Source organism: Pteropus medius, unplaced genomic scaffold, assembly GCF_902729225.1.
Source record: "Pteropus medius unplaced genomic scaffold, Ma_sr-lr_union100, whole genome shotgun sequence".
NCBI classification, from domain to species: Eukaryota; Metazoa; Chordata; class Mammalia; order Chiroptera; family Pteropodidae; genus Pteropus; species Pteropus medius.
In genome coordinates this window covers 3,602,985-3,629,352 of record NW_024345481.1, presented here as the reverse complement: position 1 = coordinate 3,629,352, position 26,368 = coordinate 3,602,985, and the positions used below count along the sequence as shown (strand labels likewise).

Genomic DNA, 26,368 nt, shown 5'->3' with positions numbered 1-26,368 from the left:
GAGGGAAGGCGGGGAGTGGTGGGGAAGAGGGGGAAGGGGGAGAGTTAGTTTGGTTCTGAAGATCTGCAGGAGAGTCCCCTAGAAAGACTTTGGCTGGATAGTGCTTCATGTCTTTATATGAGGACACATGACGGTAGTGACACAAGCACCAGAAACCAACGGGCCAGACAATTCCCCAAATGCACACAAGACTGGAGATTGGTCACATAGTCACCACCCAGGGTGTGAGGACATCATAATACGGGCACATGGCAGGGCCTTCAGAAAGGGGCTTAAGCTCGTCCGCCATGATCCATTCTCCCGTCTGGAGCCAGAGGGAGCCATTAACATGCAAACCCAGTCACGGCTCTGGTTATTCCTGGAAAACGGCCGACTGTCAGCCTGGATGGAACCCGCTCAGGTCATTTTGGCTCCTGCTGTGTTGCCTTCAGTTGTCTCCAGCCTGCTTTTCTTGCTCGATGGCCTGCTTCGCTGTCCCTTCAGCTGACCCTCGTCCTCTGAGGCTAAGGCATAGCATTCTTTGAGATCCAGATGAACCGATAATCCCAGTAGCCAACATTTATTACATGAAGGAGTGAACTGCATTTAACCCGAGGTGGTTCCTTCACCTGTGTGGGAAGGAACCGGTGAGCGAGGTAACCTGGACAGAGCTAATATGCTGCAGGTGGTTCTGAATGCGCCCCATTCCTAACCTTTCCATTAACTGCCCTTTTACTTCTTCAGTCAAGAATTACTTACATCTGATGACTAAGAAACCAAACAGAAAACTGCTAACATCTGACCACCAAAGATATACAGGTGCTGATCGGAAAGCCATCAACGTGGAAAATAATCTGGATGGGGCAAACCGGGAGTGAGAAGTGGGCAAGCGTGTCCCCAGGCCCAGAAGAGGGAGCGGAGCAGCCCCCGGCCGCCATCGAATCGCACAGAGACTCGATTTGAACGAGGCCCTGGGCCTCACTCTGGGTCTGTCACATGCTTTAGGTTAACTTTCCAGCCACAGGACATCACACGATATGGATTTAATGTTCAAATAATAAGCTCAGAGAGTCTCTTAGATGATTTGGGGATTTTTCTGAGACCGTGCTGTTGAGAAGGAAGCGGGGAAGGCGACAGAATCTCGCAAGCCAAAGGGCTTGTGGTTTAACTTTTAAAAACCTTGCGGAGGACCGTTCTCCCTTCCTGTAGCCCAACTAACGCCTACGGTGGGAAGGACAAAGATCACAGGTGTCCCTCGCTATTTCAGAGGCTCATCATTTTGTGAAGGTAAAAGAAACCCGTAAATACTAGTGCTTGAATTTACAAGGCCTGGAGCAGACGGTGCTACTCGTGGACTTCATTTCCCCACTGTGAAGCGACAAGGATTATTGCAGGAGAGCTGGCAGCCGCACCTCACCTCACAAACTGCTGAGGGAGTTAGTTCGTGCTTATTGGTCACCTTCCAATCAACAAGGTTATGGAGGAAAAGCGGGGTGTCCCATTTGCCCTGGATCGCAGGTGTTCCTAAGCTACCTGTATGGCCTGCCGGGGGAGATGTCCTTCGAGCAGCTGGGTGATATGGGGGCCAGGTCCTACTTCTGAATTGGCAGGGCTGACGAGTGATAAAAATACAAAGTTTTGGGGCACGCCCTGCCCTGTCCTTAAACTCACTGGGACTATGTCCTCTAGGGGTCATGTGGGACGCGCCAGGAATGGCTGTATCAGAGAGGGGGTGCCCCCTGAAGGAAACCAGGTGTCCATGGGCCTGAGCCCCAGCCCTGCTCTTCTGTTCCTGTAAGGGTCCCAGGGCTGGAACGAGCTCAAGGACACATCTGTTCTGTTCTCGTCCTGGTACTCTGTGGATGAGGGACTGAGGTCAGGAGAGCTTACGTGACTTGTTCAAGGTGACAGACTTGCAACCGCAGCCCAGAACTCCAACTCACAATTCACATCTCTTCACACGACCAACGGTTTCTTCACTGGAAGGTCGTCCTCGAACTGTTGGTGAGTCCTCCGTCACGGGGAGGACTGAACGGCATGGACTGAGGTTCGTACGTGCAGAGGGAACCTAATGACTGTCCACTGAACGGATGGCTTGGGGAACTAATCGTTCTAACGGAGTAAATGATTTTGCATTATAAGTTCATTTTGTTAAAAACTCAGGAAAATATACTTTTACAATAAGTATCACTCCTAACCATACCCCCAAAGAACAAGTGGAGAAACTCGACCGTAACAGCCCGTGTCCTGCTGCCTGGTCCAAGTGCCATGTTTTAGCCTGAGTTTCTCTGCCACCCTCTCGGCTAATCTTTCCGAATACTTAGCTGCTATTTCTACATCGTCAAGATTTGTAAAAATCATTAATCATTCCATAATTCTAGCTCTTCTGCGATATCTAACAGTGGAGACAAATGATTACAACTCAGGACATCAACAGACAAGAACCACATGGTGTGTTGGAACCCGGAGAGAATGACATATACACTAGGTCACTGAAGTTCTGCCACTCGGAGGACAGTATTCCAAAGAGCGACACCCAGTGGGTAACGGCCCCCGTCTTCCAGAGTCATTTTACTTTCCCCGGCTCACAGCCGGCTGTGAGGCTTCCCATGTCATCTTAGACTTCGTTCATCTTCCCGGCCCCTTCCTCAGACGAGTTAGAGCGGAACATCTGAGAGGCAGACACTGGGTGCGATGGTTTGCTGGGCCGTAAGGAGCAACAAGCCCGGGCTGCCGTGCGTGCTGCCCCCTGCTGACCGCAGCTCCAATGTGCGTGAGGCGGCGGCAGACCAGGATGCCAGGTGGAGCCTTTGGCAGGCCGCGTGGGGGAACCTCAGAGCAGGCCTTCAGGACCCAGGGACAGATGCTGCTGGGCCTCAGCAGAGACTGATGCTTAACCACCAGTCACCAAGTGCGACCTGAGCTGTCCGTCATGACGGGCGTTACCTGACCCGAGCCACGCAGCTGGGCGTGCAGGGCAGTGCTCCATCATCGGATGGGACGGTACGTGTGTGACCCGGCCCGAGCAGGCCCCGGAAGCTCAGGAAGGTTATAGGAAGAAGTGGCCACAACGCCCACGGTCCCCACTCAGCTATCCTGCCTTCTCTCCCAACCTGTGCTATGGCACCAAGGGGACTGTTTTCAGTAGCTGGCAACAGGAAGCAATTATCAAAAAAAAAAAGAAAAAAGGAAAAAAAAAATCACACAGAAACATCAAAATGTGTTTTGAAAAAGTGCTTTGAGAATTTACTGTACAGTTTTTTAAAACAATTATATGTTGGCTTCTACATGCTCTTACATTTGTGTAAAATATTTATACATATTCTTTACAATTTGTACATATATTAAATGGCTGTATCATAAACACTGTTCTATGAGATTTTATAAAAGAAAAATCGAGTAGGGAAAATTACTTAAAAAACATTAACAAGAACCCGTGATATTAAAGAACGAGACGTTCTCATATTCGTGCTCATCTGATTTCCTCTTCTACTTATTTTTTGGCTTCACTTTATTTGTGCTGGCCCAAACTTCCCATTTTCTATAATATAATTATCAGGTCCAAAAAACAAAAGCAGTGAAGATGACGCAGTAAGGCCACTGAGGAAGGCGGAAACACTCGTCCGCGGGAGGACAGTGTGTCTGCGAGTGTTCAGACTTAAAGCTGCGGCTCTGCAGATTCCGCTCTGCTTTACGCCATGAACTGAAGTACTAGTGATCAGGAAAGTTCCAACAGCTAGTGACCAGGAAAGGTCTGTCTGAAGTTTAGGTTCCAGTCAGGAAGACCATCCTGCTGTAGTTAAACACGACGGCTCCGGGGCTTACCGCATGTCATTCAGGCTGCCACCCTGGTGGGTCCCTAGGCTCTTCCACCAGGTGGGGTGGGAGAGGTTCATGAAACCGTGTTTCGTCTTTTCGGATAATACCGAGTGGCCCACTAGTCTACAATCGGAAGACTGAAAACGGGTGGCGGGCTCTGGAGGGGCCTGTCTGTCCCCAGGGTGCTCTCTCCTGAGCACTGATGTCCGCACACTCCATCCCCGGGGACAGAGACAGAGCATTTGAAACAAATGTCCCCAACTTGATTCTTTTTAGCACACAGCGTGCCATGCTTAGGAAAGACGTGCGAGGACAGAGAGCGCTCCCCGTGGAAGACTTCGGGGTGGGGTGGGGGTGGAGGGAGGGAGCAGGGGAACCTGATCATCAGCTTTTGCCAAGCTGCGTCCTCGGACATGTGAGGCCTGTGAGGCCCAACGACAGGCACATGAGGGTGCCTCTTTGCTTCCTCTCCTGAAAACGTAAGCACTTGAGTCATAAATATGTCAGTGAAAGGCAGGGAGATTTTCCTAAACAGACAGGAATCTCAAAGGCTTGAAAGGAATTATAAAAATATACAAACATATATTTTTTATTCTGGCATAGTTCATATTTTTAAGAAAGCAATTAGTAATTATCTGACACTGGGCAAGAACTGGAAAATTGTGGGTGACTTATAAATTACAATTTAATATAAAACATCAGTGGGAGGAACCTCTAATTTTCCACTCAAAATTCTGATAATTTTAAGTACTTTCCCAAAATATAGACAATTTCCATTGGTTTAAATAATGGATGTAGAAAGACTATATAACTGATGCATTTAAACACAGTTTTTTGCAACTCATATTTCTTTTTGGTTCTCTTTCTTTCTTTCTCTTTTGGATAGGGGGGAGAAATTAAATCGCATTGCCCCGAGTCAGAAAGAAGCACTTCGGAGTTTTCTTCATGTTCCGTTCTGTTCTACATAACCGGGAAGCGGCCGAGGGCCTGCCTCAGCTTTTCTGCAATCTGGTGGAAAAAAAAAACAAACAAAAAAACATTGAGATAGCAGTCCTATTACGACTTCATAGTATTCTGTTATTTTCATCTCTTATGAGTTAAACATCACAATAATTTCAAACACTTGGGTCCACGCATCTAGTCTCTTCTGGCACCAGCACAGCCTCCACGTTGCTGCCCAAAAGACCTTCTTAAAGCCCGACCCATGTTGCCAACGGTGGTGCCCTGGCCTGCAGGAAGTGTCCGCCTTTTCCCACAGCGGCGTTTCTGGACTGCCCGCTTTCCCCCAGTGAGGCAGGAGGCTCGGTCTGCGTGCCTGCCCAGGTCCGCCTGCCTTCTCCGACACCTGTGACCACCTAAGACCCGTCGACGAGCACGCCCTCTGCTCCAGCGTCAGGAGGACAGTGCGCGCCCTCATTATAAAGCTACCGCGGCTCTGCAGTTATGGTGATGAGCCTGTGTCTCTCCAAGGACATGCCTTGGTCACCTTTGGATCCTAAGCACTTAAAATACGTGCTTAGTATATAATAACAAATGTTAGCTCCATGAACAAATATGCGTATTTTAATAATTTAAGGGTTACTCATAAAACTATGTTAGGTATGACAAAATCAGTGATTAAATACATAGCTTCCTATTTTGAATTACGATGTCATTAATAGTTAAATCTCGGGCTTGAGAATTATTTAACACATCGACATCATCAGTATTTCAAGACCCGCTCTTCGATCACCTTCTCACACATGTAATCTATTTTATTATTATTATTATTATTTTTTTTACACCTACAGCACCCGGTCTTCCTAGGTGGTCTCCCATCCAAGTACTGAACAGGCCCGACCCCGCTTAGCTTCCGAGATCAGACATCGGGCTTGTTCAGGGTGGCATGGCCGTAGACCATGGACTGTGGCTCCACTGGGACGCGAACCCAGGACCTTCTGCGTGTAGAGCAGACGTGCTGACCACTACACCATGGAACCGCGTCCATGTAATCTCTTCTAGCACCTGGTGAAAGGCGACCATCAAGCGGCACCAGTGAAGGAAGCGGCGTGCAGGAGCGACCCCGGGAGCCGCGCCCTGGGAGGGGGAACTGCTGGTTCCTGAATTCTTTCTGCAGACTTGTCTCCGAAACCGTTTCCAACACACAATGCACAATATGCATTAAACACATCAATCACAGCTCCCTTTCAAGAATTTGCTGTCAGAAAGACATTTCGGCAGTGTCGAGCCCAAAAACAACATGTGCATGGATGTGAATTTGGGCTTCCCTACTGTTATCCCTGAACAGACATGTTGGTACCATGGGAACAGTGAAGAACTAGTAAGAAACATGGCAGCGAGCGCCTGGTCGGTTCTGAAGTTACCTGTCTTCAGATGTCTGTGTTTCCATTTACACACTGGAGCGCTGTTTTCTGTGCACTGTACCGAACAAAGTAAACTCATGAAGGTAAAAAAAAAAAAAAAAAAAAAAAGTCTGCGTTTTTGGAATGAAAATATTTAAGGTTTCACTGTCTCTCTGGCATTTTCTTCCTGTGATTCCTTTGGTACACTGAAATCTCATTTGCAAACAAAGACCGCCTGTGGTGTCCCGTGTGGTGCCAGGCTCCTGCCCCAGCTGAGCCTGCATGGGTGGCAGGGTGACCTCATCTCATTCAGCAGTGTTCCCTGCGCACAGGGCGGCTGTGAGGGAGGGGAAGGAACCTCACAATAGGGCTTCTTGAGGCCTCACAGCCAGCATCCAGTACCCCTTCTTCAAAAGAGAAACCTTTTTATCTAATGTTATTCAAAAGAAAAAGGCAGATGCAATTTAAAAAGATTAAAATAAACCCTGCTCAACAGTTAGCCTCTTTTGGTTTAAAATTTAGGATTAAAAAATACAAATGGATAAACTTTATATGGTCCAAGTACGTGACCATGAACTTGTCCTCGTGTGTGCACAGCCGGCCTGGGGGGAGGCAACTTACCGTTTCGTAGAACTGCACTTGCTGCTCCAGGTACAGGCGGATGACGCTGTTGTAGTCATAGATGCGGTTACTATGGAAGTGATTCATCTCAGCTACAACCAAAACCGAGACGTCAGTCAGTACCCCCACAAGACGCCCAACGACAATACCTAGCTCTTTGCTGGGTTACGACTCACTGCCAACCAATTCAATATTATAAAGAGGTTAGAAAAACAATTTGAACGGGTAATAGCAAACACCACTTTCCAATAGTGGATGGCTTTTGTTGATCTGCACATTAAACACCATGAAACCCAGCACAGATCATCACCCGAATGTGATCTACTCTCCTGACTGTAAGAGCAGGGAACCGCGTCGGCGCAGCCTCCACAGACAGGCGACTGCGGCTCAGAGCTTCAGGCCTGTTTACGGGGGACCTGCCGTGTCCCTTCCGCACAGACTGTCCAGGCTGCTTCTCGGGGTCTGACAGGCGGGTGCTTCACCACCCACGAGCACGGGCGCTGTTAGAAACCCGCTTCCTACCAGGCCAGGGGGTCTGACACCCGCTCCTCGTCCTGCTGGAGGTATCGATTCAGCAAATGAATGCCACATCGAAACGTGTCTCTCAGTACCACCCTGACCCCAGCCAGCCTGGAGAGGCCTCCCTTCCCAGAGCGCTTGGCCACCCCTCCACCTGCCTTTTCCCTTATACTCTGGCCTAGAAAGCCAACGAGTGGGATCGATGCCTAAAAAAGCTGTTTTACATTGTTATCTGAAGTGGTAAGCTACTCATTTACCTATCTGGATAACCTCCAATGCAAGTTCAATACCAAATTCCCTATTCCAAACCCTTCCAAACCCAAACCTGCCATCAGGTTCCCCGACTCTGCCCCAGCTGCCTTAGTTCCGGAACCCTCTCACACGGTCTTCTCTTTCCCCGAGAAATGCCCTGGTCCTGAAGGCTGTTGCCCAGACGGGCCTGCAAATGTCCTCTTCCCCCGCACATCTTCCTCAGGCCCTCAATGCCTCACACCACAAAGCCGGGGTCTTCTGGCCGGGCCGGGCTGACCCACGTCGCCCCTCGCACCGACCCCATGTGACCAGCAAACCCTTCTCCTTTAAGCAGTCCCTTTTTCTTTCCTCATCAAAACCTTGTAATGACTTTCTCAATGCCCACATCAAGTCCAGTCTCTTGTGCCTGGCTTTCAAGGCCCTCCATGATCACCCCAATAACCTGCAGCTATGTTTTATTCCCAAAGGCTAATGACATAATCCTGTACCATTATTTTCTGTGCTTTTGTTCATACTAGAAATCCTTCCCCTTTCTCCTTTGCCCATGAATATTCTACCCGTCCACCAAAACAGGAAAAATCTATTTTCTGCTCCTATGTGCTGGAAAACACTCAAATATATAAAAATTGATATCTTCATTTTCCTAACAGTCGCACTGTGCCAAAATGCTACCTCCAAATAGTTCAAAACGAACTTTCAATGTTTCTAAGAAATAATAAAAATGTGCAAAGTTAATCAAGTTGTCATTCAGGTTAATGTGTGAATGAGTAAAATATTGCGGATTTTCATTAACACTAGAGTCCTGCAAACAAGAAGCTTATGAGGATATTTTAAATCAGCTCTTATTTATTTAACTATTGGTCACATTTGGATTTCTTTCCAGCAAGGAAAATAGCAACTGCCTTGGGGAAAATGATCTCCACTGGCTCCGCATAAACCTTTTGTCTTACCTTGTAATGCATAAGACATTGTGCCGACACGTTTCACCATGTTCTGTTTGTCCTGTGGGGTGATTTTACTAGTTGCAACCAGTTTATCACTTTCTTTCACTTTTTCTATTGCTCCCTGTGAAATATAAAAATGAAATGGAATCAGTAAAACAAAGCTAAAAGGATGAGCTATCAGTTTACGATATAACAATGCAACATCTTTTATAATTGGCCTGCTATTGAATAGGAAAATGTTGCTACAAAATAAGAACATAGGGAAAGCATCTAAATGTCATTTTCTTTATGTCACTTGGAAGCAAAAAGGTTACTATTCTTGAAAAATGTAATTATGCAAAAACTTACATTTTTATTCTACGACAGAACAGAAAACTGAACTACATTCTATTTCTGTAATAGTTATAAGCCACTGCCAGGATGAGCGTAGCTCACAATAGGAAAACAGACGCAGTGGGTTTACAGAGACATCTGATAAGGGGTGGCCTGGCGCACACAGCCCTCCATCTCTTCTGTACTAGAGCGAGGGGATCTCGGGCCGGTGCTGAGGCGTGCAGAGCGTAAGGCTTGAGCTCTTCTGTGATTTCTATAAGAAGCACTGAATCAATTTAAATGAACACTTAGATGGAATTAGCTGTAAAAGCTGCCCAACGTTTCGCGCTCCAGCATCGACATGGTGCTCAATATCTGGAGCTGTGTGGAAAAGAAGCTGGCACACTCAGGCATACGTGAGGCTCTACGCCTAGAACTCTAACTCTGCGTGAATCCCTACAACAAAGTAACAGTTCTGAGGTTCCTATTTACAGAGATTTTAACTTTATTAATTTTATTTTTTCCAGTTTTGCTGAGATATAATGACATATAACACTGTATTAACTTAAGGTGTGCAACATAATGATTTGATATATATACCTATTGTGAAATGGTCACCACAGTAAATCTAGATAACATCTGTCATCCTCACATAGTTACAAATTTTTTTCTTATGATGAGACTCTTAAGGTCTACTCTCCCAGAAATTCCATTTCTGGGTATACAGTTGAAGGAAATGAAATCACTATCTCAAAGAGATACTGCACTCCCATGGTCACTGTGGCATAATTTACAAGAGCTAAGATGTGGAAACAACCTAGTTGTCCATCAATAGATGAATGGATAAAGAAAATGTTCTGAGTTTTGTATTACGTTGTCTGAAGCTGTACGAAGCATCTTATCTACCTATGCTACCTCTTCATGATATTTTAACTGCAAAGCCAAATGCTGCAATGGACACATGCCAGGATCATCAGGATCACAGACTAGCCCTTTGTGGAGAGTTTGCGAATAAATCCAAGTATACCACAACAAACTATGGTTGATAAAATATCTATAATTCTGAGGTAACAGATTTTGAAACAGAAAAAATTAATCAGAATCAAAATGTGAGGACACCCTAAATCAATTTTTTATTTGGTTTAAAAAATACCTTTTTGATGGAAATTATATCGTTTCCTTGTTATTACTATAGATAACCATATTAAATCAACACCGACATTTTAATTTTACTTAGGAAACCTAATTTCCTCTTGACAAAGCAGGCTCTTCGGGGACTTGCACCCAGCAGCTGACAGGATCTCTCTGATAAGGGACAGATTATTCCTATTACTGTCTTGAATTCTGAACACCATGATTATTTTGTTGAATACCTGACTTAACTACATGCATAAATACTTTTCGTATTTTTAGTTCCTTCAAAATAATCTTACATAATACAAGAAACTAAAAACTCTATGTCCAAACGTGAGATGGGACCTTGCTATTTAAACAGTGCAAGCATTTCCAGCTGGTTCCAGAAAGCCTCCCTTGACTCAGGAGTGTGATGAGACGTGAGGCCTGTGTGGGTCGCCGTGCTGTCGTCTGTAAACGTCTATATCGAGTTACCTTGTGAGCGCCAATAATGTCAGGGAAGCAGCCCAGGAAACCTTTGTATTCATGATTACACTCCATCAGAAAATGCAGATCTTTCTTTGGCTATTAACAAGACACAGGTTGGTTGTTACTGGCAGAGGAATTCAGACAATCAAGGAAAGGAAAACTGTTCTATCTGTGGATTGTATGAACCAAATCCTCCAGGCACTACATTCAGTTAGAGTGTTACACAGTTAGCTTAGTTTTCCTACGAAAGAATAATCTCCAAGACTACTGCTATCTTCTTAACCACAGGTTGTAAAGAAAATGATAAAACATCATATAATTTTTAAGTTGGTTGGTCAAATTAGCTATTTTGAGGTGGCCCGAAGTAGAACACCATGAGGGAAAAAAATACTGGTTAAGACTGTATATTAACATATAAGCAAACAAGATATGTTTAAATGAGCAGAAAACATAAAAATATAAAAAATCTGGTAATCATTTTAAGTGGCAACTTTAACATCTTTGATTTTGCTGAATTATAGTATTTCACAGCTATGTTACTAACAGTTTTAAAAATTAATCTTTTTTTTACAAGTGTCAGAAAAGTAGTTAATGCCACTACATGAATGTGTGGGCACATGTACACAAACATACTTTTAAAAGCCATCTGAAAAAATTTTTTTTTAACTTAGGGATTTGGAACAACTTAGATGGTCGTTCCCCTTAGAGGTACTTACTTCTGTTATCTGTAAAAAGGATTTAGAATAAGCTACTAGAGACGCTAGAAAACGCCACGCGCTGTGACAAAGACCTGCTCCATGCTGGACTGGAGCAGGTGCTTTCTCCTTATTGGCTGTTGAATCCTGCGCTCCTTATAAGGTAGGTTCCTCCCTCACCATTCACTAGGAGAGGAAACCCAGGCCCGGAGAGGCTAAAGAAGAGTCACACAGGGACTTGAGCCAGGGCTCCCTCCTGTATATTCTGATCCCTGATGGCTAAGAATGTACCCGAGCCCTCAGCACTGGAAGGTATTCCTTTAGATTTCTTGAAGACAACTTCATTCAGCACTTTAGTTTAACCTAAGAAACACTATTACCAAATACAACTGACAAAGACAAATAGGAATAAAAAAGAGAAGGATATCCATTTGCAAAGTCTGTCTTAAAATAGGTTTTAAACTAAATATGTAGACTAAAATCTTAAAATGGAATTGTACAGTTATTACCTGTTCTGCCACAAGACTGGCAATTTCTTCATAAGTCTTTCCTGCTTCTGTTATCGCATCGTTGAGATCTGTTTCACCTGGAAGTTATTATAGTTACACCCGTGGTTTTAAGTTATGTTGCCTTTTCATCCACTTTACTTAAAAATTTTATTATAGAAAATTTTGAACTGTTCAAAGCTAGAGAGATAGTAGAATGACTCTCCATCTATCCATCACCTAACTTTACAATTAACAGCTCAAGGCCAATATATTTTCCACCTACGCCATCTACTTCCACCTCCTCCTTTCACTGGCCATAGAACATTTCATCCATAAATTTTACCCAGAGAATAAGGACTCTTTAAAAAATAAGGACAATACCATATCACAATTGAGACCAGACAACTGTCTCTGACATAAACGATCAGTCAGTGCTCAGCTTCCTGGCATCTCCAGTCACACTGAATCAGGATGTGGAAAGGGCCACATGGCACAAAGCTGATGTGTTTCTTAAATCTACAGGTTCCTCCCCGCATTCCTTTCCTCGTAAATTTCTTGTGAGGATGTGCTGAAGAAAACCAGGTCACCTGTGTTGGCACCCACGATCCGGGTTTTGCTGACTGTCTCTGATGTGATGACACAGTCCTTTGTTCCTTGTATTTTCTTTACACTAGTCATTAGAGCTAGAGGCTTGATCACATTCAGATGACACAATTTCTAGTTCTATTTTGTGTGATGTTAGAAGCCACAGATGATGATCATTTAGATCTTTTTTTAGTACGGGTTTGCAAAATGATGCTATTCCACTTCTATCACTCCTCCTTTATGAGCTGAAATACTTCTATGAAGGAAACTTCATCTACTTTTTGGTTACCTTGAGGTATAGGTCTAGGAAAAGCAGGTTAAATGCTTCATTATTCCTTTTTACCATCTGCAGAATTATGAGTTGATACCCTACCATGTTCCAAAGGTAAATGAGATTATCATTTTTTGAAGTACCAATTATGTATGAGTTATGGAAAGTAGAGCTATGCAAATAAAGGCGAAGAAGCTAGTAAGAAAACACAAATAACAGCCCTCCACTTTTCTCAAAAGCAGGAAGGTGAGGCTGCAAAGGTCCAGAGTGGGGCAGCTGGTGGATCTGAGTGTCAGTGTCAAGAGCGCGTCCTTGGAGAGCTCCAGTTTGCCTGCGAGAGCCTGAGGACAGTCAGCCTGGAAACATAAGGACAGCCTCAAGAAAGGAAGAAAAATAAAGACGTACCTTGGTAACCACTAGAACTGAACACTGTTGCTAAACTCTGCAAGGCCTTTCCGATCTTCTGATATTCCTTGGGTAATGCTGCAAGAGAAGCAGCAAGCTGTCAACTAGTCTTCTGAGCGAACTGAAATAGGATTCAACTATTTCCTGAAAGTGATTACTTTTATAATAAAAAAAATTTGAAGTGATTCAAAATAGTCTATATTCTTTAATAAAATGATTGGTTTTTAAAAAATAGTAATTGTTTTTTCAATTTGTGATTCATCGGTTGTTCAATTAATGGTGGATGCTATTATTAACAATCACCTCCACTGCCCACATGCTCGCTCACCCAATGAAACCAGAGTGCACTGGAAGCTCGTTTAGCAGACGAGGTCGAGCTTACCGAGTGCGTCACAGACCCCCCCACTGGAGAGCACAGCGGCCCCTCTACCCGACGCAGAGACACCGCCTCCGTTTCATCAGTCAGGAAAGACAGCATCAGGTGAGCAAACCGACTTGCCCAGGTCACATGGCCAGTAAAGAGAACTGGCACCTGTGATTCCAAATCCATTGTTTTTCCCACTGTTACGTATGTTTGAATAGTTATTTGCAAACAAACAAACAAAAAGAAACAATACAAAACCGAAAGCAACAAGGTGTGGAGGAAAAAAATGGCAGGGGGATGTCACAGGACCAGAGAGGAGGGACTTCAGGGTCTGTAAGAAGAGTAACTGAGCGACCTGTCAGGGTCCTCCTGGTGGGACACGCCAGGATCCTGGGGTCGCTCCGAAGAACTTCCTAGACAAGAGTCTCTGTATCTGAGGCTGTTTTCTTTGTATCTGTACATAGTTCCTTTAATCACATCTTTGTCTTTCAAAAGAAACCACTGTTTGCATTTGAAAAATTAGTGTAGTATTAAAGGAGAAAAATAATTCAAATGTTTCTTTAAAAATAATCCGGGCCAGAGAAATCTGAAGCATGGTCCATAAATTGCAGTACTCAGGAAACGTGAATTCACGCTATATAAGTTTAACTTTAACAGCTCGTTTACCATTTTGTAACTCAGTTTTTGCCTCTATACCTGGGGTTAAAGACATGTGCCATGTGCTTCAACGGGGTATGCTAAATTTCTCGATTTACAGATAAGGATTTTTATAAAACGCTTTTGTGAGAGAAAAGAAAGGAGATAAAGCTGAATCAAACATTAAACAAAGTGCTTCAATCCTCCCCCCAAAAAAGAATAGTTTTAAACCAATATTCTCTATTTCATAAATGTGGCCTTATGGGTTATATAGGACATGGAGTTAACCGGATGTTAAACATAAAGGATTTAATGCTTTCAAAGAAATCACAACCCCAGATTTTTGTGATATTCTTTTAAAAATTTCAAAACTTGAACTCATTTAAAATATTTCTAAAAAAAAGAAAACCGCTTTCAAAGAACATATGAATTTAAATGATTTGTTATATGGCCTCCTGAGAGTTTATAGCTAAAATTAATTTGTTTATATGAATTGCAGCTAAAATGACTTCATTTGTATTTTAGAGAAGTGTCACTCCCCTTTTTGCTCATGAGTTACTCCTTGTGACCAAAGGCTTGAATGGAATCTTGTTTTCTAGTGCTGCATTTGTATGCATCGTTTGCTCAGGCACAGTTCTGTATGTAGGATGCGGCCTCTATTCCTTTTCCACGGGAAAGGAACACTGTTCTTCCTCCCCGTGTCCACCCCTCAGGCATGCGCAGCCTGGTCGCTAAGAGCCTTTAGTTGTTACAGAGTATGTGGCTGGTAGAGGGCCATTCAGTGGGAGGCCTTTTAAAATATTTTAGGCTTTGCGAGGCCACAGGTTTCTGCTGAAACTACTCTGCCACTATAGCATGAAACAAACCAGAGACAGTAAGTAAATAAATGGGTATGGCTATGTTCCTATAGCACTTTATTTATGAAAATAGGCGGCAGGCCACATTTGGCCTGTAGGCTGGAGTTTACCGACTCCTATTGTAAGGCTTAAATTTCAGGTCTGGATCAATAAACCTTAGAATTGCTATTAAGTTTGCTATGTTATTTTAATAATTCATCCACAAGTCACTTCACATTCAGTTTCTTGTTCATGGTTCTTTTTACTTTAAATTCTGATTCTTTTCCATTATTTAGAGGCAAAATATCACCTTTAAAAAATCTTTACAAAAACAGATAATTTAACCTCCTTCCTACGCTGAGTACCAAAGTACCTGATGTAACTATAAAGCGGGTACGTACTACTTTTATAATTCAAAGTAGAAGCCATTTTTATTTTTTAAAAAATAACTGGAGACCGTCAGTATTTGTGTATTTTCTAGTGACAGACGAGAAGTTTCTTTCTCCCAAGATTCGTGTGGCTGAGCCATGACTAGGGTCCAGTTTTTCCCTTTGGGACTCAGAAGACTGTGCGGGCGATAAGGCAGGAAGGATTCAAAGGGGAGAAAACTCCTGATTCTCTGGCAGAGCCGTCTGTGTGGATGCTACTGCCACAGTGGTCTGGCCTCTGGAGCCTTCTGAGGCTCAGGGAGGCACAGGGCAGATGGTGTGGCAGGATGCCACAGCAGACACCTCACTGCTTCTATCCTGGGCTATCTGACACTGTTTTTCCCCCTAAAAATGAGGGTGTTAGTCAAATATACAACATCTTACAAACAGATGAAGATTAAAAAGTAAAATCACGAGATTAAAAATAGCCATAAGCACTCTCTAAACATGCAAAAAAGATTAACTTCCCATAGATTACAAAGTCCTAAATAACGAAATATTTAAGCAAACGCGGTGCTTTTTGTAAGAGTTCCTGAACTGGCTTTGTTCGACCCACTGTCTGTTGTTTAACCTGGATTGCGAAGTGAGGTTCATCAAAGAGCTATGGGAGGACGTGGCCTCAGGTCCCTACATGGTACGGTCCCCCCGCCGTGCGACAAGGCAGTAACACAGAGCCTGCCCTGCCGCCTGAGCCCGCGGTGCTGCGAAGCGCACTCACGCCCTGTGCACCGCTTCCAGTGCTCCTGGCCCACGGTCAGCAGCTCCTTCACGCCGTCGTCCATGGCTCTGGTGAATTTCCCGACAGCTTCGCACTTCTGTTCTCTGTGGGCAAAACACAGGAAGGCCGGTCACGGGTTTAGCTACCAAGTGTCCAGTGTCAGGAGGAAGAGGAGAAAAACCCATGTGGTCGGGGAGACGCACGGCCAACATAACCACAGGGGCTGTTTTCTTGCTGGTAACAGCTGCCCTTTAACTAAATTAGTCTTAAAAACAGGCTTGATTCAGGTTTTTAAAGAACTACTTAAAAATGTGTCATTTATATTTTACTGTTTTCTTTCCCCCTCAATTCCTTGTGAATTTTTAAATAAAAGTATTCTAAAAGTAAATAAAATTCTCATTTATTGACTATCTAGTTAATGAAATTCAATCACTAGAGGTACTGCTCAATCTATAAAACCATAACGTGTGTTGCTAGTGGTGGCTGTTTGTTCATTCCAACCATGTCACAGAAAACAACCTGGATGCAGAGCCGTCTAAGCGGATACTGAATGTATCAGTTTTTGAGGATGTAAAAAGTATCTACCACCCTGAAAAAATCATCACACTGTACTCTTAAATTAAAACTATTATAAAAGAGAATTCATAGCATGGGGTCATTTCTGTTCAAACATTTTTTCCTTTAGATACTAGATTTGGAAGACTACAGACGTAGGCCAACATATCAATACTGGTTTTCTCTCTGGGTAGTTAGAAGATTGTGGGTTTTTTTTCCCCTTGTCTATATTTTTGGTAACACATGAGCAGTGATTTCATAAGAAAAATGCTTCTTAAAATAAAAACAAACCCCAAGATTAGACCTTATATAGAAAAGGAACTACTCCAGATTTTCAACCCAGCCTACATTAAGAAAAGATTATGTGATTAAAGACAACAGATTAAAAAAGCACAGCAAGAGCCGGAGGAGATCGCTTCCTTCAAGGCGACGCTCAGAGAGACTCTGCTCTGTGGCGCATCCCGGTGTTAGCCGGCTCTGTGCCACTTCTGTTCCATCACGCTTTACTGGAAATAACTACCAACCACTGTCAACTACGAAATCACTGACTTGAGGCAAAAAGAAAGCAGATTTTAATCTGACGTTATGGTTAGAAAGACAGTGCTTCCGTGCACGAATCATGCTTTCCTTGTCATCTGACTACAAACCCCACTCATTTCATGCGCTCTAGCCCCACGGTCTGAATTCCACTGGCCAAGACCTGAAAGCGAAGGAGGCAGAGAAGGAAAGTCTGGCCATGTCTCTTACATCTCTGTTAAGTCCAAGTCAGGTGCCTCTGGTTCCATGGTGGAAAATATCATAACTCCCACCAGCTCATCCTTCTCGGCCTTCCTCTTCCCAGTTTTCCACTCCTGTGAATAGGAACATTGCAAGTTAAAGTGGAGAGCAGAGTCAAACTCGCCTTTCAAAGCTCCCTAGCGGAATCAGCCCTCTGATCATCCTTATCTGTCGGGGAGCAGCTCCCACGCCGCACCCCTCTGCAAGGCAGGCCGGGTGCTATGCATCTCAAATGCAGCCTCATCCTGAACAGTGCGCTCTCTACGAGCCCGATCCTTTCAGAGGGAGGTGATTCAGCTGCCTTTCCTTTCCCAATACCTACCAGCATAAACACACAGGGTATAAATACGCCCCATGATTTCTGACAAAGTGCCTCAAAATTTTAGGTTGTTTTCTAAAAAAGGTTAAAGCTTTTCTAAAATACAAGAATCAATATTGTGAGCTATTTTTAAAACATATTATTGTTAAGATATATATAACACATATGCACATACATATAGACAAGTGCCCAGAGCAAAACTACTCAGTGTAAGGAATTCTGGCCAACTAAATTCACTACCACCAAGGCCAAGAGAGTGAAAAGAGCTGGCATTACAGAAGTCCCCCTCATGTCCCTTCCCCGACCCCTTCCTCCCCCGCAGGGTAACCGTGACCCTCTCTTTTATGGTTGTCATTTCCTCACTTTAGAATTTTACTACCTGAGCCCGAGTACCTAAACTATAGTTTTGCTGGTTTTTCGCATTCTTTTGTGTCTGCCTTCTTTTGCTCAACCTGGGCCTAGAAGCTACACTCACACTGTTGTTACAGCTGTAGTTCATTCATTTGTTGCTGTATAATATTCCATTGTATGAATATTCCACTTATTTATCCATTCTACGACTGGCAGCCACCCCCGGGCCCTGCCGAGTTTGAATGAAGCTGCTTCATACATGTCTCCTGGTGGATGCGTGCATGCATTTCTGTTAGGTACATGCCCAGGAGTGGAAAATTGTTCCACTTTAGTAGATAATGCCAAACTGTTTTCCAAAGCAGTCATAACCAATTCTCACACCCACCGGCAGTGTGAGTCCCAGCTGCTTCCCGTCTCACCAAAAGACACTTGATATGGTCAGACTTTCTAATTTTAGCCATTCTGGTGTGTATGCCGTGGTATTCACTGTTTTAATTTGTATTTCCTTGATTACTAATAAGATTAAGTATTTCTGTAAACATCTGTTGATGACTCAGATACTTTCTTTTGTGAAGTAAAGTTTACTTCACAAAACATTACCTAATCTCCAACTTTCCTGTGGGTAGATTATTTTATCTATTTGTGTGGGTTTTCATATATTTTAAAATCCAGCTCTTGGTTGGTTATATATGTTCATATCTTTAGCTTATTTTTCACTTTTAATGGCTTCTTCTGATAAACAGAAGTTCTTCATTTTAATGTAGTTTATCAGTCTCTACCTGTATATTTGTTTTTGTCTTATTTCAGAAATTCTAGGGGAATGACGACATTCTCCTATTACCTTCTAGAAGCTTCATTGTGTTGCCTTTCGCAGTTAGAGCTGAGAACTATCTGGAAATGATTTTTTAAAAAACTTTATACAATGGCAACTTCCAAACACGCAAAAGAAAGTACAATAACCCCCTACAGATTCAGCCTCGACAATTATCAAAATTTTGCCAACCTTGTTTTATCTACTCTCCTCCATTTTACCTTCTTTTTTCTTATTTAAATGGAAATCTCAGGCATAATATAATGTTACCTGTAAATACTTCATTAATATATCTTTTAACAGAGAAGGCCATGTTTTAAAAACATAACCACAATGCTTGTATCAACTCTAACAAAATCAACAGTAGGTTCTTGTGAGGTAGTAACCAAATTTTGTTTTTCCCCAAAACTGATCCAGCACCATGTACTGAAAAGGCTGCCCTTCCCCCACTGTACTCAGCACCATCTTGTCATAAATCAAGTGTCCACTCTGTTCTGTTCTGCTGGTCTGTTTGTCTCTCTTTATGCCACTACCTTGCTGTTGAAATTCTTTTGGCTTGATGAGTCTTAACATCCAGTAAAGTCTTCCTCCCACTTCAGTCTTTTTCAAGAGTATCTTGACTAGTCTTAGTACTTTGATTTTCTACATATGACATCTTTACTGCTCTTTAATCCATAAAAGCACATGGAAAACTTACTTATGTCTTCTTTCATTTTTCTCAATAATGTTGCTTGTTTTTTTTTTATGTAGATCTTTTGTATATTTTCTTATGTTTATTCCTAGGTATTTAACATTTTTGATGCTATTCTAAACAATAGTTTTTTTAGACTTTCATTCTGTTTATTGCCAATACATAGGCAATGTCTCATATCCATCTACCTTACTGATTTTATTTCTACTAATTTTTTTCTATAGATTTTTTGGAATTTTGATCCGTCCAATCTATATGAGCTACTATTGACTACAAAAATACAATTCTTAGTGACTAGCTAGTTTTATACTGTCATTTAGCATGTGACGAAATTGTGGCCCAAAGAGTGTTAATGCCTTCGCCAAGATCACAGGGGTAGTTAGAAGCAGAGCCAAGACTAGAACTCAAGTGCCCTGATTCCTTTTTTCTCTTGCATCACTTTTATAGTAGGTTGATCAATCTTTGAAGGTGGAAGTTATTTAAAAAAACAAAAACAAAAACAAAAACCCCAAACCAACATCTAGATTATTTTTAATAATATTCTGCACAAAAAAAATCTTTAGAAGTGTTTCCTAAATCAAATCCCTGCCAAATCAATAAAATAAGCCCTTGTGGGTCACCAGTAAGGCAACAAGCTTGGAGGGGGTTCCATAACTCACTCAAAGAACCTAACGTAGCTACTTGACATGCAGTGACTGAATACCACGTCTCACCAGAAAAACTAGAGTTTTCCAGAGCACCCTGCAAGGCTAGACCTAAAATACACACAAATTCACAAAGAAACCCTGAAACACCTCAATGCTTTCTAATCCCCCACCTGGTCACATAAAACACATTCAAATTAGCCTGTCAATTCTAGAAATATGCAGTAATACTTAAACTATGTTAAGGGTATGCATATGTGTGCAAACACACCGAGTCCTAACTTTCAGCTTGTTATTGTAAGTGTGGTCACTTTAGTAGGGAAAAGTAGTGCAAAGAAGTTTAGCAAGTAAACCTCTGTCTGAAAGTTCCAACAAGTATACGATTTTCTTTCATTAAACATGAAAATCATTTCATGGCGCTTTTTTCCAGGATCGTGACGTATTTCAGATCTGCTTTTGGCATCTGAGCTAACATGCTTTAATTCTTTAGATTGTTTTCTAAGACATGTAATAATTGTTGTGAGAGAAACTATGGGGAGACCATCTTTAATAAAAGCTTAATGAGCGAGAAAATGACTTTCAAAGAAGATAATAATGGGATGTCGAGCAGTCCATTTTTTCTTGATTATCAAAAAAGAACAGATGACCACTGGCCAGATGCCTGCCCGTGGGGGCAGGCAGGGAGCAGCATCTACTCTGGACTCACAACTACAGCGTGAAAACCACCTGGCTTTAGGAAGGATGACTCAATTCCGAACCTACCTTTCCTTTCAAAACGCTATTACGTTTTCAGATTAAAATGTGATCACAAAAAGTCGTTCCTTCCGCTACCCTCACTCACACTGATAACAGCCCGCAGAGTTTGGGGGTCTATCCCATTTTTAAAAGCATCTAGGAAGAAGTTCTTTACCCTGTCGCGTCCTTCATCTCCTGCCCACGCCGTCCCTGGTTTAAAGAAAACCATCCTGGCAAGCCGTTCGGTCACACTTCATGACTCATTCCCAAGGGTAGGGACTTAGGTTTCTATCCCTTCATTGTCTTTGCAGGAAATGAGGAATAATCGCCTAACTAACATAATTTTAACTCCTTTCAGACATAAAATTGGTGTGAATGAGACAATTCTCAATATACTCTAAAGCTGTCATAATAAAATATCCTACCTTTTCATCCCGGAAATTTAGAAATTGCTGGAAAACCTCACTTTCTGCAATTACTGGATGACGACACATCCTGGTCATCCACGCCTGAAGTCTCTCCATGCGCATTTTGATAAATTCTTCTTCAAAGCGACCTGCAAGACACACGCCAAGAGTGATATACAACTTTGTCTAAAATGAATCACTGCTACTACAGCTGAAAAGCTACTGGCTACTTGACAAACACTTCTTTGGTAAAAGGTAAACCATGGTAATTTTTCACTAACCTAAAAACAAGCCAACCCAGTGAATACTCTTAGATCCATAAGAAAGATACAACGGATTTTTTAGTTTATAAGAATCAAATTCCATTTTGACAAATCAACAAACCTTTTGTGACAAGAATAATCATAGCCGTGGAGTGCTATTTTCTTCAAGGATCCCCAAAATACTTAATGAATTTAAAAGTAAATCTTATTTCAATATGAAAAACGTTCTCTTTCTTATAAACTAACATTGTGCTAGTTCCTGTGTGGCCATATTAAGTCCTATAGGCAAAAAAGGGGTGATAGTGTGGAATTTTAATAAATAATTCTTTCAAAGTACATGAAATTTCTATATTTATAAAATGCATCCAAATGCAATATATCTGATATACAAATGTAAATTTGGTATTTATGCAAAGTAACTTGGGACTGTAGCTCTTTTTCTCCCTTGTTTTTAAAATTACTTAAATGGAAAAGAGCAAAAGTACATTTTCCATGAATGCAGTCATAAAAGCAGCTATTCCAGAACTATGACCATCTTAAGACAGAGCTTAATAAGCCCTATTTGTTTTAAAAGTAGAAAATCAGTTTAACAAGCTTGGCGCACCAAACATCAGGGAACACTGAGAATTTTTATAAGCCTACCAAACAATATCACTATCAGTTCAAAGGTTTCTGAAGATGGAAATTCAAGCTACAGTCAAGTAAGGCCATCAGCAAAGCCAGTCCCCCTAAAACTATAAACCCAGACAATCAAAAAAATCAGTGCTCTGGAAATCGACCGAAGGCAAAGAGCTTTCTGAAGTTTATGTTTGTAAAACTGCTGAGTTTCAGGCAAGAACAGTGGAAGTCGCACCTAGGGCTGTCCCGTGCCTCCCCACCCTCTTCGTGGTTGAGCTGAAGTTCTGCCAGGGTGGAGCGGGCTGTGAAGACTGGCAGCTGCATTTTCCCTGGTGAGGGAGGAGGCTCATGTGACCCAGAGCAGTGGGAGATGTCCATATTCAGTGGTGGCGGCAGTGACAATCCAGAGGCTGGTGACCAGGGAGGGCCGACGGTTCCACTAGCCAAGGTTATATGGTAGAGCCAAGACGGACACTCCAGGCTGAGGCTGAGGCAGAACCAGTGGAGACTAGATGGGGTCCCGGCCAGCGACACACTCCTGGCCAACTCTGAGGCTGCACATGTATGTAAAGGAGACACGAAATGGCCTTTGAGAAGGTAAAAGCCAGGGCTAACTTTAAAGTGACTTGTGGTTTGAACGTGCTCCCCTACCCACACACAGATCCTCCGGCAGAGGACAGAAGCCTTAATGGCTTGAGGGAGGCTTACCCCCAATCTACACAGGTGCAGGTGAACCCTAGAAAGCCAAACTTAAAAAGAAAAACATAAAAACTGAGCTTTGAGAGAGACGAATTTCGGAGATTTAGCACAGGCAAACAAAAAAACATGAAGCAGAAACAACCACTTTCAGAGAGAAAAATCAGAATCCAGACTTGCTAACATAATAGTCTCTAAAATGTCCAGTTTTCAACAAAAAATTAAGAGATTGCAAAGAAACAGCAAGGCGTGACCCATGCTGAGAAAAGCAGTCATGAGAGACCATCTGGTAAGTGTCCCCAGATGTTGAATTTAGCAGACAAAAACAAAATGGCAGACAGAACAGCTTCTATCAATAGTCAAAGAACATAAGGAAGCCATGTTTAAAAAATTAAAGAAAAACATGGCAAAGAACCAACAAATAGAGATTCTTAAGAGACAGAAATGAGAATCAAATGAAAACCCTGAAGTTGAAAATACAATGACTAAAATTAAAAATTCACTGTAGAGGGTTTAAAAGCAGATTCAAGATGGAAGAAGAATGAGTAACTGAATCTGAAGATAAATCAAAAGAAGTTATCTAATATGAAGAACAGAGAGGAAAAAAACTAAAGTAAAATGAACAGAGCCTCAGAAAACATCAAATATACCTACAGACTTGTGATGGGAGACCCCAAAGGAGAAGAGAAAGAAGAAAAAAATATTTGAACAAATAATGGGAGAACATTTCCCAAATTTGATAGAAAACTTTAATCTATATTTCCAAGAAACTCAACAAACCCCAACTAGAATAAATAGAATCGAACTGCTGAAACACAAAAACAGTAAGAAAAATCTCGAAAGCAGCAAGAAAAAAGCAATTTATCACATATGGTAGGGTGTACATGCATGTCTATCAGTGTGACCAATGAACAGAATGATTTCTCATCTGACACAATGGAGGGCAGAAGGCAATGGAAAGACATATTCATCACGCTGAAGGAAAAACTATCTGACATGAATTCTATAACCAGTAAACCTGTATTTCAAAAATAAAGGCAAAATAAAGACATTCCTAGATAAACACAATATGAGAGAATTCACTGATAGCAGACCTGCATTATAAGAAACATTAAAGGAAGTCCTTCAGGATAAAAACATGCTACCTCAGGCTAAAAGGAAATTACCCAAATCCACAGGGAGAAAAGAAGAGCACCGGAAATATGTGAGTTAATATAAAAGACTCCATAGATAAATGTTTTCTAACTGCTTCTCCTAACTTCTTTAAAAGAGTATAAAAAGCAGTAATTATCACAATACAGTGATGCATTTATAATATACATAAATATCAATATATGATAATAGCATAAAAAGAGAGAAGGGAATGAAGCTCTACTGCAGAGATATTTCTATTAATTTACTAGAATAGTAATCCGAAGTGCACTGTGATGTTACAAAAAGATGTATATTATAGCCATATAGACAGCTGGACAACATATCAACCAGCTCAGCCTAACTGACAATATACAGAGAGTGCTCCACCCAGCTGCTGCAGAGTTCACATTCTTTTGAAGCTCACACTGACACTCTCCGGTACAGACCATATGTTAGGCCATAAAAAAAGGTACAATAAATTTAAAAGGATTAAAAATCATAGAAAGTATGCTTACTCGTTGGGCGTTAACAGAATAAAATTAGATACCAAACAACAAAAAAAATGTGGGAATACCCAAATGTTTAACAATTAAACATATTTCTAAATAATCCACAGGTCAAAGAACTTAAAAGGGAAATTAGAAAATATTTTTAACTGAATGAACATGAAAATGCAAATCAAAATTTGAGACATAGCTAAATCTAGAGGAAATTCTGTAACATTTAATGCCTGTAATAGAAAAGAAGAAAAATCTCAGAACAATAAGTTTCCATGTTAAAAAACTAGAAAAAAAGCAAAATCCAAAGCAAACAGATGGAGAGAAATAATACAAGAGTAAAAAATAACGAACTAGATAAAAGAAAAATGAGAGATAAAATCAAGAAAATAGAGAGGACACACCAGGACTGAAGGAGTGCCTATCACTACAGACCTTAAAAGAATACGGGAAAACTATGAACAATTCTAAACCCACCCCCAAACACTTATATGAAATAGATCAATTCCTACAAAGACCCAAACTACTGAAGCTCACCGAAGAAGAGACGACCTGACAAGCCCTATGTCTGTTTGGGAAATTCAGACTTAAAAAGCCTTCCCACAAAGGACGCTTCAGGTCCAGATTATTTCAGTGGTGAATTCTATCAAACATTCATGGAAGAAATAATATCAATTCTACACAATCTCATCCAGAATATAGAAAAAAAGGGAATATTTCCAAACTTATGAGGCCAGAAATGCCAATACCACAACCAAAGATTAAATAGACCAATTACCCTCATGACCATTACACAAAATCCGTCAACTAAATATTAGCAAATTGAATATAGTAATATGAAAAAAAAAGAGTGGGACATCATGACCAAGTGAAGTGTATCCCAAGAATGCAAGGCTGGTTCAGTATATTAAGAAAAACCATGTGATTACCGCTACAGATGCACAAAATTCATTTAACGAAATTCAGCATCCGTTTATGCAGAAAACTTTCAGCAAACTAGGAAAAAAAGGGAAGTCCCTTAAGTTGATAAAAGGGCATATACAAAAAACCTCAAGCTAACATCTTATTTGATGGTGAAAGACAATGCTTTCTCCCCTACTGGGAACGAAGCAAAGATGTCTGCGTTCACCACTCCTATTATACTTCACGCTGGAAGTCAGAAACAGAAACAGAAGGCACACGCTGGAGAGGATGAAAGAAGGCAGTCTCTAGTTTAGAGGACAAGATGGTCTACACAAAAATCCCCCCAAATCCACAAAAAAGCTCCTGGAACTAGTGAGTTTGGCAAGGTCACAGAAACAAGGTCAATACACAAAAATCAACTGTATCATAATGCAACAAACAGCTGAAAAACAAATTAAAAAATAAATAGTACCATTTACAACAGAATCTGATGAAATTCTTACATGTAAACCTAACAGATTTTGTATTCTGAAATATGTGCAGAATATGTGCTGAATCTGTACAATGAAAACTATAAAACACTAATGAAAATCAAATACAATATATTTATGTTCTTGGATTAGAAAACTACATATTAAGATTTCAAATCTACCAAAATTGATCTATAGAATCAATGTCATTCCAATTAAAATCCCACCATGATTGCTTGTGGATATCTACGACTGACTCTTACATTTACATGGAAAGGCAAGAAAGGAGGAGGAAGAGGAGAAGAACCAAAAACAATTTTGAAAAAGAATCAAGTTAAAGGATTCACGTCACCTGATTCGCGACTCACTAAAGCGACATTAATTAAGACGTCATGGTACTGGCAAAAGGACAGACACAGATCAAAACAGAATCCGCATCCAGGAATAAACCCACACAAATGTGGTCAACTGACTTCTGACAAAGGTGCAAAGGAAATTCAACAGAGAAGGAACACTCTTTGTAACAGACAGTATTAGAACCACTGGACATCCATCTGCAAAACATAAACCCCTACCTTGCCACGTCTTATACAAACATGAACTCAAAATGCATTGCAGACCTAAATGTAAAACCTAAAACCACAACGCTTGTAGAAGAAACTATCAATGTGAACTTGGGTT

The 26,368-nt window shown here is 41.7% G+C and overlaps 1 protein-coding gene and 1 pseudogene across 2 annotated transcripts in view; both read right to left on the bottom strand.

Annotated features, from left to right (window-relative positions):
* Window positions 1-3,198: 3,198 nt before the first annotated feature.
* Window positions 3,199-26,368, bottom strand: part of SNX9 (sorting nexin 9) — a 79,576-nt gene continuing 56,406 nt past the window's right edge. Inside the window, exons 10-18 of one of the 2 annotated variants that reach the window (XM_039873882.1) lie at window positions 21,125-21,255; window positions 17,119-17,222; window positions 15,817-15,920; window positions 12,835-12,912; window positions 11,595-11,671; window positions 10,397-10,486; window positions 8,483-8,597; window positions 6,762-6,853; window positions 3,199-4,806 (exon numbers count right to left, since the gene is read on the bottom strand). In XM_039873882.1, the coding sequence (XP_039729816.1) occupies window positions 4,759-4,806; window positions 6,762-6,853; window positions 8,483-8,597; window positions 10,397-10,486; window positions 11,595-11,671; window positions 12,835-12,912; window positions 15,817-15,920; window positions 17,119-17,222; window positions 21,125-21,255 (839 nt within the window). In that variant the 3' untranslated portion in view covers window positions 3,199-4,758. The remainder of the gene's footprint in view (window positions 4,807-6,761; window positions 6,854-8,482; window positions 8,598-10,396; window positions 10,487-11,594; window positions 11,672-12,834; window positions 12,913-15,816; window positions 15,921-17,118; window positions 17,223-21,124; window positions 21,256-26,368) is intronic. The other variant, XM_039873883.1, reaches the window with a different exon arrangement.
* Window positions 5,580-5,695, bottom strand: LOC120611482 (uncharacterized; annotated as a pseudogene).